At 38.6% G+C, this 21,267-nt stretch overlaps 1 protein-coding gene across 10 annotated transcripts in view; it reads right to left on the reverse strand.

The window, feature by feature from the left end:
* Window positions 1-21,267, reverse strand: part of PCNT (pericentrin) — a 97,922-nt gene that overhangs the window by 50,542 nt on the left and 26,113 nt on the right. For 9 of the 10 annotated variants that reach the window (XM_075512378.1, XM_075512379.1, XM_075512380.1 and 6 more), the window contains 12 exons: window positions 20,004-20,220; window positions 18,352-18,590; window positions 16,177-16,652; window positions 14,305-14,881; window positions 12,946-13,179; window positions 11,061-11,225; window positions 8,192-8,338; window positions 6,474-6,625; window positions 5,435-5,649; window positions 4,761-4,972; window positions 3,110-3,272; window positions 1,862-2,005 (listed from right to left, as the gene is read on the reverse strand). In XM_075512378.1, coding sequence (XP_075368493.1) covers window positions 1,862-2,005; window positions 3,110-3,272; window positions 4,761-4,972; window positions 5,435-5,649; window positions 6,474-6,625; window positions 8,192-8,338; window positions 11,061-11,225; window positions 12,946-13,179; window positions 14,305-14,881; window positions 16,177-16,652; window positions 18,352-18,590; window positions 20,004-20,220 — 2,941 coding nt within the window. The remainder of the gene's footprint in view (window positions 1-1,861; window positions 2,006-3,109; window positions 3,273-4,760; window positions 4,973-5,434; window positions 5,650-6,473; window positions 6,626-8,191; window positions 8,339-11,060; window positions 11,226-12,945; window positions 13,180-14,304; window positions 14,882-16,176; window positions 16,653-18,351; window positions 18,591-20,003; window positions 20,221-21,267) is intronic. The other variant, XM_075512376.1, reaches the window with a different exon arrangement.

Genomic DNA, 21,267 nt, shown 5'->3' on the forward strand with positions numbered 1-21,267 from the left:
CTTCCAACCCAAACCATTCTACGGTTCTATATACAACGCGAGTATTTTGATTGCACTATATTTGAAAGGTTGAGTGCAGAGCCAAAAGGAAGAACACAGAAGGATGGCAGCCCACAAGAGCAGGACAATGGTAGAGTCAAGAGTCATAAGAGAGGTGAAGAGCAGCAAGGTGAAGAGAAGAAGAGAAGATGAGATGGGGGAGAGGCGAGAGGCAGACAAGAGTTGCAGAGGAATGATACAGTAGGGCTGAAAGCCAGGCAGGAGTCTACCACAGAGGATCCTGAGAAGTGGACAGATAATTGCAACATATAGACTGTGTCCAGTCAAACACAACCCTCCTATAGAATTTGGGTCGATACCCTGAAACCTAAAATCTTTACACTCCTCTACTACTGACAATGGAGAAATTCACTAGAAAACTGTTTCTTGCTGTCTTTATTTCTGACCTAAGCATGCACTATGTACAACTACCTGTTATGTAGTCTGCTCAGGCAGTAAAGATCTATGCAACATAGCTGAAGGTGGCATTGTGGTGATATTAGCTGAGGGTAGCGTAATGTTGGCATTAGCAGAAATGGAAAGGCAGTGATCCCAAATGATAAATTTCTACTGGAAGACGATACAGAGAAATTCACTTATAGAAGTATTAGAATGACATTAAGCCTGCAAATTCAAGAAGTCAAAACTATGTAATGCTATTTAAATGATTCACAGATTCATCATTAAGAACAAGCATAAGCTAGTCTTGAGTTTCTGCATAGCGCAAGTCACATAACACCTCTAAATTTTCTTCCCTGAATCAAAAAAAATATCTTGCATGTAAGCCAGCTATATTACACTGAGATTCTTCAGGGTCTTTATTAAATCACGGCTGTCACTTAAAACGTGTGCTCCTTCATTTGTGGTGCGAGTTATCACAGCACCAACATCCACTTATTGAGTGTTATTAGACTCCATCCAGTATGTTGAAGAGTTCCCCTTTATTCTACTCTACCTCCCTACACAAGGTCCCTGTAGTTAGCTTACATCATATAACATGCTCTGTGGGGCTGAGGGAGTGATGGAGTGGGGGAAGGAGTTATGTAGACTGCTTATTTGCACCTACTTATCTGAGTTTGATTTGGTATGTCAGTAGCTGTCTTTGGCTTGCAGCGAGTCACCCTTTATATAAAGTTTAAGATACTTACCTCACCTTATCCTCTTCAACAACACTACCTCATTCAGCTTTTTCAACCCATGTACTTTCCTTTAAAAATCTAAACAGACTTTGAGCTTGATCATTAAAATCTTTCCACAGTCACCCTTACTGATCATATGTGTGTGTTTTGAAAGGACAAGGCTGGGGAGCAGGGTAAAAGCTTATGTATGAAACTAAGTACACATCATCACCACAATTTTTTCATAATTCAATAATTCAAATAATCGTCCCGGAGTATTTGATTTCTTCCATCATTACTAAGCTATCTCCTTAGTCCTGGAAGCAGTCAAAAGCCTTGAAGCTCCAATTCTTCTCTTTGATCGCAGTGCCAAATAACCAGCATTTCAGTTACTAACTAGGTGCTAATTAGCTGTTGCAACTAACTACCTGTAGTTAATACATGCCTCTCATTTTCTCAGACACTTCCCATTTCTAACTAAGCATAAGACTACAGCAGTACTCTTCACTAACAGTACTATCTTCTTATAAGCAAAGAACCAGCTGCTGTATTTTATTTTCTGCTTTTACAGGAAGACCCTGCTAACCTCTGCACCAGATTGAGCTGCTCACTAGGTCATCACACCAAAGACTGAAACACATTGCATTGTGCCCTCACTGGAGAGAATTTCATTTTCCACTAATAGTGTCATAGCCACTCCTCACCAAGAATTGCTTGCTCCTGGGTTAGCTCCTGGAAGCGTTCACGCATATTCTCCAGCTCCACAACAAGGCGACGCTCAGATTCCTCTTTCAGATTCAAGGCCTCTTCCAATGCAGCTTTTTCTGCAACATAGCCTTCGATAATGCCTAAAATACCAAGTTAGAATGCAAATAAAGCAGTAGACAAACTCACCTATTGGAAAAAAGCAGCTTGAAAACAGGAATAAACAATTTTATGCAAACATTGGAAGGTGACAGAGAAAGGAAGACGTGTAAGATGACTTACATTTACACTGTAGGCTTTTTGAAGTATCTTAAGGAATAAAATGTACCAGTTAATGTATTCTAACAGATTTTGTGAGGCTGCCATGTCACAAAATGTCTCCAAACATGTGGAACGTATATGGGGACTCTTAACCCTTGATGGCCTGGGATCACCTCACAACATAGGACAGCCTGACACATCCTCTGCTGTGGGCTGAAGTTCGAAGAAACAGAATATCCAAAAAGTAAGATCAACTGTTACATTCAGAGCCCAAGAAATCCAGGAATGATTCACAGAAAGGAAGGAAACAGAATTTTGGAAAGACCAAATAACCCTAAAGGAGTATGACTGAGAAGAGGAATGAAAAGCAGATGCCACGATTAGGGAGAGAAGCTCAGCTTGAAGGACACGGAAACCCTCAAAGACTCTCCTACATAAAGGAGAAGATCTCAGGTCGTAAGCTTCACAAGGTGGAATTAGACTGACAATATGCAGTCTGTGACAGCATTGAGATCAACAGCCTCAGCCTTTCTGTCTCTTCTTACAGAATCTCTTTATGCCTGCACTACCATCAAACACTGCTCTAGTTCATGCTGAACCCTTCCAAGATCAGCCAGGTGGGCTGACTTACACTGGGAGTATATCTTCTTTTCAACAACCCAAGCTCCCATATTTAGACATGCAGGAACACAAACCGCTGTTTTAAAAATTACGGTATTTTTCACACGCAGCCAATTGTGTAAGTATAGGACTAAGCACTATCACACTTGCCCCAGGGAAATGCAATTCTGATGAAGACAGTTAAGCAGTACATTTGCAAGAGAAGACCCAAGCTTCGAGTAACTTAGTAATCTGAAAGGCAGAAAATGGATTATAGACAGGCAAATCAACAGCAAAAGACACAAAAAGCATATCATAGATATTTGGAGGAACGAGCTATGAGTAAATGACACTGAAATATCTTCCTATTGGTTTCATTTTCTTACCCTCTGCTTTATGAAGCTCTAGTGCCAGCTGATTCTTGGCCTCACTTTCCTCGCTGAGGCACTCCATTAGTTCCTGGTGCTGACTAACCGCTTGGGCAGTTTCCCAATTTCGGCGGCTGAAGTCTTCTTCAAATTGCACTTGGTTTTCATGCATTTTCTCCAGCTAAAATTAAACAAGTTCCCCTAGCATCAGATCTTGGATTTACATGCAATGTAACAATACTACAGACATTTAAACAAAAACCCTCTTAATTTTTGATAACATGTACGCATTAGGGTCCAGGTTTTGAAGTTTCATTTTAGTACTAGGTTGACTTTCCCCAAAACCCCTGGACACTTTGGTGACTCCCTGTACCCATATACCTATATTTTTGCCACAAATCTTGCTTAGACACATCAGTTTCTTTACCGTGCATAAAAAGAGATCTCTCCCTGATGGCTAAACTGCTCAGCTTGACACTTCCTGAGCCACTTGAAATTCAAAGCATCCTTGCACTTAAATTATTGAAGAGATTCAGGCATGTCTAACAGACAGTGAAGTCAATTCATCATCAGGTTTCCAAGGTATGGCACCAGTTCTCTGAGACTATATATCTTGCATTCCTACGTGCAATGTCTCAAGTTCAAAGGAAAGGAATAGAACAGCCCCATTCCCATTTAGTTTATATTTAGCTTATCCCGGTGGATAGAACATTTCACAGACGTAAGCAAAGTATGCTTGAATGCAGCTGATAAAGGTGACCTAGAATCTAGATCTGCCATGGCTTGGGCAAGTACTTTATCCACAAGTTAGTTACATGCTAGTGGAACCAGCATCAGTACCCAAAAGTACAAAATTTAAGCACTTCATTCTAGGAGGGATTTTTTAAGATGGTGAATATACATTTCACACAGACACTTATTTCTGGGTTGCACAAAATACCTGACGAGAAGATTAATTTCAGATATATTCCTTCCCTTTGCATTTTCTCTTAAATTAGGGGCTTCTTTACTCAACAAACTAATTACTGCAGTGCTAAATTCAATCCTCTAAATGTACACAGTACTCAGGCATCTACCTCAGATTTACAACTTCTCTTCGCAAAGCTAAATGTCTAAACCCTGCAAAACTCAGTATGGAAATACTCAAATTCCTTTATGATATTGAGTTCGGCTCCTTTTATCACAATTAAGCAGTATATATTAGAAGGTTGTTTGCTTGCTGCTATCTACGTATTCCCAAAACATTTTAACATGAGACTGAGTTTTCTTGAACCTCCTTATCAATGGTGAAGAAGCGTTGATGTGAAGTGCGATAAAAACCCCTCAAAAACCCTTAACTCGTGGTCTCCTGAAGTTACCAAATGCATCTAAAATCCTAGTTTAAATCTACTAAGGCAACCAATTTATAGCCCTCCTCCAGGATCTGCTAGAAGGAAAAAAAAAAAGTCATTAAAGTCTCATTTATAAGAAATTATCAAATAAGGGCACAACCTTCATTGTAAGAAGCAGGGGATGCACATGCCTCCCTATAGTGATAACTGGTCATGTATTCAGACAACATCTGTTTCTTTTTAGTAGCCAATCCTACAGGGTGCTAAATACACAAGCCTTAAAACAGATTTCACATTTTCAGTACAATTATACATCTATAGAGATTAAAAAGTTTTACTTGTTTAGTTGATTCTGTAACCAGCTCCAGAAGTCTCTCCACTGCAGTGCGCAAACGATGACCAATTTTCAGTATCATTTCTTCATTTTCACATGCCAATTCTGGCTTTGCAAAAACACTTTCACATAAGTATTGGCTCAACTCAGACCCCTCGTCAGTCACTGGAGACAGCTGGTTGTGTTCCGTGAAAGTCTCATCAAGCAGCTCATCTACTGAAAACAAGCAAGCTATTTAAAAACACAGAAAAATGACACAGAATTGGCCACTCAGATAACAACTGACATCAGACAGTGACATTGGTTGGTCCTGCAGAAGCATTACAAGGTGAAAACTTGTACACGTCAATAACTCGATGTTGACAAGTCAAGCCAGTCTTTCACAACGTTTGGAAATATTGTGCTAGACATCAGGGCCTGAAACTCCGCATTCACCAAGTTCATCTTTCGTGCCATCTCCTTTTCCAGTAACATTTTAGTATTTGCACTATTAAGAGAATTATAATGAAAGAACACTGATAGACGCTATCTTAAGTGTGGAGCAACTTTGAAAGAGACACAGAAAACACTGAAACAACAGATATCCCCTTTCTGGACCTCATCCCTATGAAAGGAAATGAAAAGGCATTTTTCAAGAACATGAATTGACTACATCCAGTTATGCAGATTTGTACTCACCTTTTTCTAGGTGATGCTTTTCTTTGGCTTTGAAATACTGCATGAATCCCATTTCTTCCATAATACTGTGACTTTCTCTAGAATCTCCAGAAGCCAGACTGTCATCAAGGCAAAGACCGATCTTGCTACAGATAAGGTCCTCAATAGCTATTGTGGCCTTCACCAACTCCATAAGCAATTTCAAAAGATGCTGATAAGATTCCTGCAGCTTTTTCCTAGAACAAAAGCATATCAAACACTTCAAAAATGACATGCACTTGATTTAAAAGACACTTTGAAGCTACTGAAAAACTGACAGTCTAAAACAGATATCTTGCCATAGTTTGACAGTTATCAGTGAAGAGGATTCAGACAACTCACAAAAAAACAAAACCATTTTCACAGAGCAGGCTCAGCAAAAAACCTTTGTCTTCTCCACAGTTAGATGGAGAGAATATACTGCAGTCACAAGCATTTCAGGCTTCCACATTTGTAGAAGCACCAGTAGGGAGAACACTTTTACTACTATAGTATCTGTGACATCAAAATAACTAGGGGTGTTCTGGCAGAGTAGACAACAAAAATTATAATTATGAAAACATTTTAGTTTTAAGAAAAACAGTAAGCCAGTTTCTTAAAGGTGAGAGAGGGAATTCTTCTAGAAGCTTATTCAGCATGACAGCTTCTCTAACCCACACATTCCAATGACAAATCAAACCAATCCACATTGCACTGAAAGCTTTCTGTGTCCAAGAGGCTTTTTCCATTTCCTAGCTTTTTCCAAGACTATAGACAGTGAAAACCCCAAAACACCAAAGTCTCCATCAGACCACAAGCAAAGAAGGAAGAAAAAAAATAATCTTGCTCTCCATATCAAGATAGGTTAGTAATTAAAAAAAAACTTAAAAAAACTTGCAAATAAAATCAAAATATCATCATCCTACACTATTAATTCAACCTGGCTTAATTTTGCCTGGTTACTGATTTCTTTATGAAAAGTGAGAAAACAAGTAAACAAAAACCCAACCACTAAGCATTAGGTAACACAAGACGTACAAACCTTTCATCCTTGGACTGCTCAATATCAGATCTCAACATGGCTACCAAATTCCCTCCTTCTTGGTTTTCTCTGTCCCGCCGCTGAAGGAGTGTCTCCAGTTCAGAGTTGGTCTCCCCTATTTCACAGTTTAAAGACTCCACTTTCTTTTCCAGCTGTGGAAAATACAGTAACAATGCAACAAAGTCGACCATTTTGCCTAAACTATGAACTTCACCCAATGATCTTGCCCTCCATCACTTCGTATATATTCACACAATTGTCGTCTGCTGTTATGCAAATTTGATTATACAAGTACTAGAAATGAAGGACAGCAGAAAGACTAAAAATTAATAGGTTGGGGTTTTTTTTTTTTTAAGTTCTCCTTTTCCGATGTTGATTTTGCTTCAGGGAGCTGCCTCACTTGCATTCAGATTCAGTGCATACAAGCAATGCAAAAAGCTTGTAAAAACTTTGCGTCATACTTTAGTTCACTCTTAGTTTGCTTTCATTGCTGTGCCTCAAAGACACAAAGCAATGTCCTAGCATAAATTTTGACACTGTAGCACACAAACCTGAACAGCAACCCGATCCAGTATCATCAGTGCCAGCTAATTTTCTTCTTTGCTTTATAAGCTCTGCCTGAAAACAAGTTTCTAGAAAAATGTCTTCTCTCCTCATGTTTATATGTTCAGATGACACCTCCATCCCATTTATATATATATATATATAAAAAAATATATAAATACATACATATACGCATGTATATACCCACCCTAACCTCCAGATTTTGCTGCCAAACAAATCAGTACTATTTTGTTAGAAACTTTGTCTCATAAAGCCAACAAATCAGTCAAAATATCTATTTGGGAGGAAACTGCAAGGAAAGAAAAGCATTCTACTCCCATGCCAACTTTCTCACCCCTCATCAAATCCTGCATGAAGAGCAGGAAACAATAATGCATTTCTTCCAGCAGGGGAAATTCTTAGTGTTACTCCCAGTTTTCCCACTAAGCATAAGGCCTAACAAAACAGTCTAATACACCAAATTTACATTTTGGTCAGAGCTTCCTGAATTGCAAGAGAAGACTTGAATGTTTTATTTCATTTTATCTTCTATTTTGAAAACTCAAAGCTATTATTTTAATCATTGAAAAAGAACTTGACATTTCTAAACTTCCTAATTAAAAAAGATACCTTTTTCAAGCTGATCCTCTCTCTCTAAAGCTCTCTGGGTAACCTAGATATTTGCTTTACAGGAGGCATAAAAACTTTGTTTTGTTTGGCAAGCAAATATTACCTTTGCCACTTCCAGATCCAAAGTTCCCATTTTCCTGTCTTACTTCCTCCTTACTTCCAAGCTATAGGTCAGTTGGTCTAACAAAAGCTACTAGAGCACTATTTTCTTGACAAAAAAAAAAAGTGATAGATACAGATGGCACCAATACCCAGACAACAAAAAGGCAAACATCCAACCTTCTTTTATAAAGCAGTGTTAAACTCCCTGAGAAATGGCTGAAAACCAGTTTTCAAGCCGATACCCAGTTTCAATTTCCATGTTACTGCTGTAGCACGCCAACTAAGAGACAGAGCCCATCATACATTACATCTTGAAAACTAGCGATCACAAGAATTATACACACAGTCCCTCTATATATATCTTGAGAAAGGCGAGAGCACTGTGCTAAAATACAACCACAAAGGTGCATTTAAAATCTAGGTTTAAAATATTTTCCACGCACCTGGATAATTATTGCTGCTTTTTCCTGCAGCTGGGCTGATAACATCTCCTGCTCCTTTTGGTGAGCAGCCTGTGCCTTCTCCCTCTCCTGAATCAACTTCTGCTCCTTGTCATGTAGCGATGTCTTTTTTTCAACTTCAAATTCATCCTGTGTAAGTCACATAGACTTTGATTTACACGGGGGAGGGGGGAACACCCCCAAAAAACCCACAACCAAAACCCTCCCCCTCCCCCCTTTTTTCTGTAAATGTGCACACCTTGCCTCTCAGATTAACTAGCAGTAACTTACATAGTTAACACTCCCAATCAGCAAAATTATGTCAAAACCATAATTTAAAAATAATTAAGTAGGTAAATGGGCTATCTGAATGTGCTCACTGAGACTTGGGTCATTTCAGACTGCTGAGATAGTGAAGAGGAACAGAAAACAGATGGACAAGTCAGGACAGAGATGGACAGAAGACACTTTCAGCAACTGCAAGTAGTACAACATGCATAGTTGTTCCAGTTGTTCCATAGAATTCCACATAGGAGGAGTGATTTACCAGAACAAACTGAAAATCTCCAAGGTAGATTTACATGGCTAAATGATCTAGAAGCTATTAAATTGGATCTCACTTACCTCAGAGTACTCTAAAGCACTCTAAAGGAAGGTATTATTAGACATCCCCCACTCCTGCATCAGCAAGTAAGGGAGGTGAAGCAAGGTCCCTCGGATCCCTTCCCAAAGAGGCTAAAAGGAAGTAACTGTTTCCACAACACCAGAACTGGGAAATAAGTCTTCCTGAGCACAGTATAAAAAAAAAAAAAAAAGTGCAATTTGATCTATAAATACCAATACACTCCAAGGTGATAGCTGCCTTTTTTTTTTAATCGGTAAGTCAAGAAAACAATTTTTCTCCAGGGCATGAAATAAGACTTCGGAGCAGAACATATGTAGTAACCTGGGATGTCCTGGATCCTTTGTGGAAGACTCAGCCAGTCCTTGCACTGAGTAGAATAACCCATCCATCACCAGCTCCTCAGGTGAGGACTGCTTGCTGCTTGATGAGACCATAAGGTTTGCTATCATAGCCAAGATCAAGACGAATACTGGCACTTGGGCAATAACAATACCAACTTCTACCCAGAATCCACAAGGCAGAAGAAGGCAGAAAAGCCAAGTCTGCCCAGAATTAGACTCAAGCAGCAGAGCACTTAGCAGTTAGCAAGATACAAATGAACAGACCCAAAGGGGTATGAGGACATTCCTCAACCAGTACAGTAAACTTGTGGACTAGGCCTCTGAAGCAGCCTGACTATTCTTCTCAGAAGCAGTGCATCCACTAAAAGAGCATGTCAGACTGCAGAGAGGAACTCTGAATAACTAAAATCTGCTAGGGGAGGTGTGGGAAGAAAGCAAGTAAACTGGCTGGCATGAAGACAACCCCATAAATGAGCATGGGGGAAGTAGGCAAGGGAAGGCTCATTGTAAAAACCTGTATCAGACCATGACGCAGGTCAGCCTGACACTGCAAAGAGGTCCAGTCAGTCTCTTCTGGGACAAAACACCAGTCGTCAAGGTAATGAGAGAAAAAAACAGAACAGACACATCTGTACTAGAAGCAGAATTATCCCTACAAAATTTCAACGAAAAGAGAGGTTTCTGGTGTCCCAAATGCTACTCAGTAAGTAAAGCACTGAGGCAGCACAAGAGAGAAAAAAGCAGGAATCACTTCTGGGGTATATGCATAACAGTCAGTCCAGTCCAGTTTCTGTGGACTGAAGGCTGAGGTTCAGCTGAGGACAGCAATGCTAAATATACCTCCAGCAGCTTTTCAGGATACACTTGTGTCCTCTGTTTCAAAAGACAGCTGCACTAGACGGAGAGAGGTCAAAGAATGACCAGGACTCCACAGTGGGCCAGAGGCAGGAAACAAGAGAAATTTTCTGCACATCTGCAGCATCCAGTTCTAGAGGTTTGTGCAACTGTTAGGAAGAAGTCCCACCTCAGGTTGGAGCACTGGACAGGAACAGCAAGGATCTGTTGAAATCTCCCAAGGGAAGCAAATAAAGAGATGGTAGTTCATCTAATCTAAGTTATTTGTGCTCAACAAGTTGAGCTCAATACATGCTCAGTACAGTGATAACACTGAGATGAATATAAGCACTGCTCTCAGTCTTTTGGTGAGTTTCCCTTTCTCTTCTGACACAGGATGTGTCTTCACCATTCATTTAATAGCTCTACACATGCTTGTCACCTAACCAATGAAGACATTTTGCACGAGGCTCAGAAGATGATAGGCAATTACTACATCGTACACAAGGCCAAACAAAGATAATTTTCAGGGATAAGCACCTTGAAGATGCTCATCAAGATGAAAGTTTGGAAGTCAAATGATGAGCCCAAGAAAGCAGAAATTAAGAACAACTACAAAAAGCCTCATGCACAAAGTGCTCGGTGTCATCACACACTTGGTAAAAGCTTAGATAACGCTGAACGTTTTTTGCCATATATACACGCGTAGTCTCAGCAGACACCAAGAAGAAAAAGTTTCAAATGACAAACTGAACATAAACGTACACAAGGACTGTTGCTTAGAGCAAATACATTCCGCTGATTTTTTTGGTTTTGTTTGAAGGACACCACTTCACATCCAATTCAGGATTTTAAGAAAACCCTGTAATAAATAGTGTAACTCCTTACAGAACACTGAATTGCTTCCAATACTGCTTTTCTAGTTCTAACATTGTGAAGCAAGGAAGAGATCTAACTCAGACTGTCTTTTTAAAGTCATATGGCTGAAGAACAAAAATGTATACCAATTGTTCCTTTTCAGAAGAACATGCTAGCAGTGCATGCTCTGAAGTTCGTTTTAATCAGACCCTACCTTCAGCTGTGCAATCTGCTGTTCAAGCAGTACCTCCGACTGACACTTCAGCAGCTCAATCTCTTCCTGGAACTGAAGCTGTTGCTTCAATTTTACCTCCTCAAATTGAGCCAGAAGAGCTGTCCGCACAGTTTCTACTTCAGAGGCCGATGCAGAAGCATACATCTGCAGACAAGTAAGTAAGATAAAATATTTTAGCCATAGGGTTATAATTAAGGAAGAAATCAAACCAAACGAAACCAAAACCATCAAGCTCAGCCAAATTCTTAAGAGTATTTTCACAACAGTTCTCTCCAATCCTCAAGGCCATACAGAGCTGCTATCTATCATCACGCTGACTATAGAAAAAAGCAAGTTGATAAAAATAGGTAAGAAGCAACAGGGCATTAGGTACCAAGTATCTCCTGTATTCATGAGACCATCAGGTCAGACTAACAGAGTACTCCCTACTTGTTCCTTCCAACAGACATTTGTCTAAGAGAATTTCAAAGAAATAAGGAAGAAAGAGGGGGAAAGAAACACACGGAGAGCATATTTTGTTAAGACACAATTTCTCTTGTTCAAACAGGATTAAACATTAACACAGCTATATTTAATGCAATTATCCTATGAGATACAACAAAGAAGTCCATCAAAAATATCAGAGAAAGGTTTGGGTTTTTTTTGTTCATTTGGGTTTTTTTTTTTCCCTATTATCCTCTGTGAGAAGAGTCACTGTAGTCATCAGAATAGAGAGAAATCCTGTTTCTAGGATAAAGGGCTTAAAAATTTAATAATCATGAGAACTTCCCACAAAACTAACTCCCCAGGGCAAGCTATTCTTCCAAAAGTAAAGAGAGTTTGCAATGCACCCCAGCCAGCTGGAAACCACTACCAGCTCTAAGCCCTGACAGTCCAAAAGAACACAGCGGATCTCCTCAAATCTAAATGTTTTTTGTGAGGTGCACCAAGTAATACAAAGGTGCACCAGTGATTAGGGAGTTATTTGGCACACTATCCAATTTTCAAATTAGTAAGTGAAAAAGCAAAAGTAAGTTACATTTTAACATAACATATGTTGTTTGATTATAGCTGGATAAAGCTTATTTTGTTTGTGACTTCTTCTAATATATGAATGTAATAATATAGAAAAGTGAAAAGTCTTGATCCCTTGTGGCGGCTTCCATCAACATAAGTCAGATTGTATAACAGACTGAAGGTATAGAAGATCTTATTCCATTTCAATGCTTAAAGAGAACATAGTGTAGATGATCAAATTCTTAGCCTTCACTATGAAAGTAAACATCATCAAGCTTACACATAAACATTCCCAACAAGAAGAAATGGTAAAGCTTTAAGGGCAACTAGGAAGATTTGAAACCTCACTGAGAAAACAAGAAATCTTGGAAAAGTATTACCTACTATAATTTCTCTAAGAAAAGAAGAAATCAATGTTAGTAAAGGTTGTTCACTCATAAAAGCTTGAAGTGAGCTGTTACTTTCCACAAATGGTTAATGACCTAACTTATTACCTGTTCGTTTTCTATCAAAATGGCAGCTTTAAAATTTTGAATTAAATACAGCAGGAACTCAGAAGAAAGCAAGCCCACTTTTCCCCTCCCCCCAGCCCTCCAGTAAAGAGAGCACTACAAACATGGATTTAAATTTTAAAAATTCAGGATAATTCACATATCTGAATTCTTTTAAGTCCTTTTAAATAAAAAGCAAGTCTTAAAACTGTTAACTTTGTCTCTTCTTATCTACTGGCACTATTAAAAAAAAAAAAATCCCAAAAGCACCTAGATATACAGCCTTACTTCTAAAGGTTAATAAAACTGAATTTACTTTAACGGAGGATGGATAAAGGATGGATTATTTTGGGTTTAGGTATTAGCAACATTCCGACCTCTTGCTCATGTTCATGCTGTGCTTTTAGTTTCCCCAATTCTTTTTCCAGCTCCCTGGAGTATTCTTCCTTATGTTTCTTAATTTCTGCCCCATGAAGATCCTGAAGTTCTTGGAGTGCTTTTCTATGCTTTTCCTCCATATGCAATACTTCCTCACGTAATATATCCAGGGCCAGACGTTTTTCTTCTTCCAGCAACCTCCTTTGATTTTGAAGAGCTGTGTTCAAATCATCCTGTGTAAGCATTAATTAAAAAAGGGGAGGAAAAAAGTAAGTACAAATATTTTTGTAACCCATTTGTAAAGCACATGGCCTGCTGTATCAAAGCTTTTCAAGTAAACACAATATTGCCTCATGAATGATGAGCACACATACATATATACACTCCCTATATCATTGAAATGGGTTTATTTTTCCTATCTAGTAAAAGTTTTGTAAATCTCCTGCTTTTTCCTCTATCCATGACAGCATTCTCCATCAGCACAATCTTCAACTTTTGCTTTTTGAAGTTCTTCACACTCAAGAACAATTAAAATGCAGATTTAAGATTAGTTAGCGAAGATAGGACAGAAGAAAAATACCCACCTTTCCCCTCACAAGACCTTCCTCTTAGCCTTTGCAGGCACAGAAACAACATCTAATCATAATTTTGGGAAGTAGGCATGGCAACAGACAAGTCTGAAAAACAGTACATCTCTCTGTGGAAGGCTCTGAAGTTTTAGCAATGAGCTAAGCCTTCTTACCTCTTTGACTTGGAGAAGTCTTGGGATCATTTTTTACCCATCTGAACTCTAAAAGAGCTCACACCTCTGTCCTATCATGAGTAAAGCTATGGACTTCTGTTAAAGGCCCTAAGACAAGGTCCACTCACCCGCAACCTGCTCCCAAAATCCCATCTGGGACCTTTAGAGATACCTTTCTTCCATTCTTCCCCTTGAGACTGTGCCACTAAGGAGGATCTTTGGATTCCTAGAGATGTAGCTTAACCTACAGAATTACATTTACTTTGTTCTAATCAATTATGGAGAATTACATGGTAACTCTATCAGGCAGAGAAGCTCCGAGCCACAAAATGGAGACCCTCCAATCGGGATTATGTTAAAAATATTTACTTCATTTGTACCTTTTCCACACACTCAGATAGAAAACTCATTAGTCTGAGCATTCGGGGAGTGAAGCGACAGATGATCAATTTTCAGCTTTAGTTTCCTATTTCAGCTCACAATATGGCCACACACAAGCGTTAGTGCTGGCACAGAGGAGGCTGTAGAAATACACCCCAAGAACAAGGGAAAAGGTGATCCCACACAATGCACCATGAAATTTCACCTTCTGTGCCAAGTTCTCTTTCTGACTCACCTTATGAGCTGCTTCTGCTTCAGCAGCCATGGCTTTAAGTTTTTCCATATGAACAGTAGCTAGCTCAATTTTCAAATTATTTTGGGAAAGCTGAAGTTCTTCAGCATGCTTTAATTTCAACATCTCTATCTCCTGAACCAAGCGTGCTTGATCCATTTTATCTTTTTCACGGAGCTGTTCTGTGTGCTGCAGCTGTAGCTTTTCAAGAGCCTGACTGTATTCATCTCTTATATTCTGAATTTCAGACAGGTAGGATGACTCCAAGGAATCCAGATTTGATAAGTGTTTAGCCTCCAGCTCGTCAATTTGTGCCTGATGCTTTGTCTGTAGTTCAGCAACACAAGCTTCAAGCTGAATCTGCTGTTTACTTTCTAGTGTAGATTTAAGTGTCTCGATTTCAGCTTGGTGCTTTGTCTGAAACTCAGCTGAAAGAGACAAAATTTGCTGCTTATGTTTCTCCTGTAACTGCTGACTCTGGAGTTCCAGCTCATCGACATGTTTCTTTTTCAGCTCTTGGAGAAGAACCTCTTGCTCATTTGTGAATTTCTGAGTCATAGCTTTGTGTTCCTCCATAAACCTGTATTATTTCCAAGAAAGTTAAGAGAATATTGTCAAAAAGACACTGGCTTTTTTAAAAAAATAATTGAAATAAATAAAAATCAAAGAAAAATAAGTAGGCTGTACTTAGCCTCCACAAATTTTACTTTACGTTTCAAATACAGAACTAATTCAAAGCAAGCCACAAAGATGATTTCATAGCCACATAATTTAAGGTTTATGCAATGTCATTTGGTAGTATCTGGTTATTACTCGGTAGACTGGAACCCCTATTAAATTACTCACTAATGCAAAGCAACATACAAACATCATTCTCTGTTTAAGAAAATACTGCCATATGAGAGCATCTAGGGCATAGTATATACATTGTCCACATCTCGAATGTGTTGTCTGCGAGTAAACAAACTGTCATAAGAAACACCTCTAAAAACATCTCGTTAAGACTGACACATAAAACCACTGTGGAAGTGTATGTGGGATACTTGGGGGCTCCTCCAAACTCATCTTAGCTCTCTGAGGTCTGCTTAAAGCTTGATGCAGAAGATTTCTTATCTGAAATGCTGCAATTTACTGTAATCATTAACCATAGTATTTTTGGATACAGACACCAATAATTAAAAAGTGATTGGTTATTTAAAGCCTAAGTTCCTGCTTTCAGCATCTTCTTACTGTAATTATTTCCCCAATTTTGTTCTGTGAGTATATGTTTGGGAAGGAAAGAGGGATAAACTTGAAGCAATGCACACAAATACAAACATGTAGTTGTTTGAATACTTCCTTTAATACACTAAAAACAATGGGGGTATGAAGGGGAGGAAAAACTGAGCAGCCTTCATGTTCAACCAGAACTAAAGAATACCATATGCAGCCCATCAACCTCAGCATTCAGTGGATAACACAAGCTTCATTCACCAGGAAAAACTGGCTCAAATTCATTTGAATTGTTTGAAAACACTTGAAAAGATTTAGAGAATTTTTCCAATTACATGTCCTGTAACACTTCCCCTGCTCCAACGCTAGTATATGATTTTCAGCTGTGTGTTGTATTCTTAACTGTAACAGGCAGAACTTGACTACACTTCATTTGATTTGCTAGACTAGATTAAATGCATTTACATGAAGCACAATTCTATAGTAAACCATAATGGACAACATTACTGTTCCCTGGGAGAGTAAGCTTTACATATATAAGTTAGCTGGTGCCATCAAGTGACAAACCCACATCACTATGACTTACTAAATTTAAAATAAGAAAAAGTAACAATAACAATGACTGAACTGATAAATGAAAGTGCTCGAATACTCAGGACTTACTTGTTTTGTGCTTCCATAAGTTTCAGTGCACATTCTTCCTGTACAGAAAGTGTGGCCTTTTCCATTTCTTTCGCCATGAGTGCTTTGGCTGCCTGCAGGTCACTGTCATATTGCTCCTGAGATTTCTGCATAGCCTGTGCACCTGCAAGGCTGTCCTCTAGTTGCTGCAAGCTGTTTTGCTGCTCTTTTACCAGCTTCTCCAATTCTAGAATTTTGGCAGCTTGGCGATCCTGAAGCTGATTCATTTCAGCTTCACGAAGTTCAAACTCCTTTTGTAAATTCTGCTTCTCATACTCCGCTCTATTTTGCAGTTCTATACACAACAGTGATAACTTCTCTTCTGCTTGGATTCTCTGGTCCTCGCTTTCACATTTCCATTTCTTCTCTTTTTCTTTGTACATAGTCTCTATTTTCTGGACTTCTTCTCTGGCTTCCCTTAATTTATTCTTGTGATCTTCAGCAATTTTATATTTTACCTGTGAACACAGTTATTAAAAAAAAAATGCATAAAATATCAAAACCAAACTGAAGTGTGTGAAGTGAATGTTCTCAGGCATTTAAGGTCTTGGAGAGATTCAATTCTTGCAGTGAAGTCACCCTTTCAAATAAAAGTAAGGCTGAAATGTCAATTTATAGGTACTTGAATTTAACGCACTTCAGAATTAATTGGGGTAAGGAAGATAAGAAAAAATTATGGGAAAATTCTAGAATTAATATGGTACTTTGTTGTTTTCTCTTGGGGCCGCTTTTCTTCATTTCAGGAGTTCAACTTATAAAGTTATGGGCACCTTAGGTGTTTATATTGGGCATGATTAAAAATCTCTTTTAAATCTCTCCTCTCATTATACGTTCCAGTGGTATTGTATACGCAATGTCCAAGACCATCGTCTCGTACACAGCATAAAAGCAGCATAAAAAGCAAGTAGCATAAAAACAGAAGCCAAAGCACCAAATGATTGCTCAATGACAAAAGGAAAAAAAAAAGACTCTAAAAATACAGTAGAGGTAAACAGGTAAACAAATAAATAGTAAACTAAAGAAACAACAAGGTCATTTCTTAAAAGAAAATTAAAAAGCTAATACGAGATCACAAAATATGTATTTCCAGACAGTGGGTCAGCATGCAGTACAGGCTCATTTCAAACACCACATTCTATATATGCTTATCTTTCACCCAGCCAGCAGTGCCACAAACAAGATACTGCAGGTGGTAGGAGTAAACTAGCAGTACTGAAAGCTTCACTACTGGAAGCTTCAGCTGAGTCTCCACACTATCCACAAACAGCCTGAAACTTTTCTCTGTCCTTCTCCACCAGTTTTTAAGTCTGGAAAAGGATACACATACCTCTCTCTCTTTAAAAAGGAAGCAAAGGAGGACTTGAGAAATGAGAGCTTCGTCCATCTAATTCTCATAAGCATTCAAATATTGGAACAAATTAAACAATGAATTAACATCCAATCTAAGTTTATCTTCAGATGGGACAGCTGATTTAACAGGTAAGAGGGAAGGTGCCAGATACGATTCTTTCAACTCTTAAGATTTTGACAGTATAAGAGCTGAAGGTATATGAGCTACACCAAAGCAAAGCAAAAGCAGAAATCTGTTGTCCAAGTCTTTCTTCTTCCCTCAAAAAATGGTCTGAAAAATTATTGCTGGTTATTTGCTTCAGAAGACAGCCCTATCAAAACCAGAAATTTCTTAGAGGGGACCCATTCAGCAGAGGGACTTTTTCCATCTGCCACAGTGCTTTCTGCTGAATTCTCTATTACCACGTGACAGCATACAAGTGCCCCATGTTACTTCCGCACCAGGACACAACAATGTGCTTCAGGATGAGGACCTTTTCTACATTGGAGTGGTATATGTATGCTTGACCCACATCAATATAAAAGGTGGACTGGATCAACCCTTGAAGCACCTGCCTTCCCACACTATCTGTGCTCTTAAAGAAAAGTTCATCTGCAGAGAAACTAAGTGTTTAACGCTAAAGTGCTCTGAACTTCAGACTCATATTCCAATATTTGTGTGTATCCATGCAAGTCCATTTAAAGCTGAAGCTACTGTCACTAAACTAGGCACATTTGAAGATAAGTGCTGCTTCTCTCTCCTTTGGCCTTCCCAACAGATTTGAGCTTGCCTAACTCTATACAAAACAGTACCATAATACAAATTACCTTTTCCATTTCCTCTTTCAGATGCTTTTCATTCTGCACAGAAAAATCTTTTTGTTTAGTAATCTCTTCCTTTAAATTCTTTATTTCTTCTGAAAGCTCTGCAATACGCTGCTTCTCAGAATGGAGGAGAGAGAGCTTAGCTTTGTGCTCTTCGTCTAGCACAGACGCTCGCTCAGCCACCTCCATTTCAACTTGACGTGCTGCATCTTGAGCACTCTGTAGGCGTACTTTGGTGATTTCTGAAAATAAAAAACCAAGACATTCTGGAATTTATTTTCTTTTAGCAGGTCCTATTAATGCACAGAAATAAAGCTCAATGTTGTCAGCTGTGCAGTTTATCAGTAGCCATACTAACTACAGACCAACAAGAATCCTTTATCAGGATGATTTTGTACTCTGTTCCACTTTATCACCACCTTTGAAATGTATCAGTATCACCACACACAGAATAATGGGAAAGGATCATGAAACTTGTGGCAGGACCTCCCTCCTATCAGCAACAGCCACGGGAGCTGACTTTCTTTTTGGACAATGTAATGGCAGATTTATGCAAGTTTTATCTCCCCTTTTGCACATCTCCTCATTTCCCCAGAAAGCAGATGGGACAAATCTCTAAACATTCTAATTTAAGCAGTTTTGATATACAGCCTAGTATTAAAACTAAATAAATGAAGATAAGAAATATAACTGCAAATTAAAAAAAGTTGTACTGATCCTTTTAACCAACATACAGTGGAATATAGTTATAGCCATGTGTGTTACATAGCTAACTCTAAGTTATGGATAATAAGTTCAAATGTTTGTATATCATACTGTGCTCCCAGAAAGAGGCTGGAGATACAAGAACTGCCATGATCCCTTACCTGCACCTCAACAATATATGCATTTCATATTGAACCAGTACAAGGCAGTATATTTCTATAAATTACAGTTCCAAGAAAAGCAGCAACTGTTTAAACCCACGATCATATAGGAAGTCTCATTAAATTTAGCCATAAGGGGAACTTCAACCTGAACCCTACGGCAAAAGATACCTATTACAAATTCTGCTCCCCATAAACACTTTCCTCTTTGTTCAAAAAATTCATCCCAATAAGTTTGCCAACTAGTTGGCAAACACAGGAGGAAAAAGAAATATTAACGTTAAATGAGCAGAGCACCATCAAACCCACAAAAGGAACACAGGTAAAAGAGGCATGGAACATAGAACAGAAGTGGGTCTACTCTAAAGAAAAGCGTGAGAACTGACCTCTTTAATGCAAATACAAGAGACATTTAACATAGCTGACAGATGATACTAAGAAATTTTCAAATAAATATTAATTCAGGAATTGGTAGTGCCCTTCTAGGCATCAAGAATGGAAACCTGATCAATTCCTTTTACCAACTGCTCCGCAGTTGTAGTAGGTTTTACTACAGAATAATCAACTTCAGGTCACCACTTCTTTGGAAGTGCAACTCAACATGCACGTAAAAGTCAAAAAGCAAAGTGCTGAATGCCAGGGATTAATGTGTTAAGTGTTCCCTATAGTCTAGAGTAAACTAATAACAAATTGAAAATTTCTTCAGATAAGCCTTTAAATATTTAAAGAAAAATATAAGCCACACAAGCAGCTTACCATTTTACTTCCCAGTCTGTCAGCTCATCTTACCTTTAATATGTTCTTCTGAAAGTCGGGCACGGAGCTGCTCAAGTTCTAAACAATGTTTTCTTTTAATTTCCTCAATTTCTGTTATATATTTGTCTGACAGATCCATCTTCATTTTCATTAGATCCTCCTTATATTGAAGTGCAAGGGAAGACCTTAAAGAATCTAATTCATGCCTGTGTTGTTCTTTAAGTTGTACCTGCAAACAGGCAAGTTCTTCCTACATAAGAAATGGTTTAGAAAGACATCTTAAGCTTTGAAGAAACCATGCCAAGAATCTTTCAATGAGAGCACTACATGAATTGCACTATAATGCACCTGCTTGACACATAGATACCTGGTTTCCAAAAGCCCTGCTGGTTTTGCCCTGTTCCTGCCACTTCATCTGCTACTAGAGCGGCAGAGGCCCTCAAAGTAGAATCATAGAATCATTTAGGTTGGAAAAGACCTTTAAGATCATCAAGTCCAACTGTAAACCTAACACTGCCAAGTCCACCACTAAACCGCATCCCTAAGTGCTGTCTTAGTGTACTTCAAATAGGGAAACAGGGTGAGTAAGAACAAAACAGTCTCCAAAAACATCTGTATATTAGAACCTTTTGAGTAAAAAAAGGTAGATACGCTCTGGAACCACGCCACAAGGCAGATCTGAGTTTCAGGAGCTGTTAGAAAGTATAATAGAGGGGGAAGTCCCACACACATCTGGGTAGAGAAACTATCGATTCTCAACACTGAAGAGACCCCCTTCTCCACACCACAGAAGTTAGAAGTAATGATCTATGAATGCAGTTTCATACTCAGCTAGGCAACAAATAGCAGCAAGAAAAAAGGCATGATATATACATTTCTCAGTTATAACTCATCTGGTTTTTTGTGTGATTTACTAATGAAATTGAGCTCATGCTGTCTTGTGTATGTCTTGTCTGCTTGTCATTCCCTTGCTAAAAAAAAAAAAATAAATTTAAAAATAAAAATCTAAAGCCAAAATTAGGAAAATTCCTTTTTGAAATCTTGGTCAACTTCGAATAAGTTGAGCAAAGAAGTCAAGATCTTAAATTACAACAAGGTACATGAAAATAGGTGCATAAATAGAAGAGGGACCAAATTAGCATCTTCACTTGAAGAGAACAGACAGCAATAAAGGGCACAATTACTACAGAAGCTGTAGAGAAGAGAAGCACCATGAATTCTGCACTTGTGTGGAAGAGCTTTGATAAGCTCCTTACTAAGCACGGGATAACCCAAACAGAGGACACAAAATTACAGA

This window comes from Mycteria americana, chromosome 9, assembly GCF_035582795.1.
Source record: "Mycteria americana isolate JAX WOST 10 ecotype Jacksonville Zoo and Gardens chromosome 9, USCA_MyAme_1.0, whole genome shotgun sequence".
In the NCBI taxonomy this organism is placed as follows: domain Eukaryota; kingdom Metazoa; phylum Chordata; class Aves; order Ciconiiformes; family Ciconiidae; genus Mycteria; species Mycteria americana.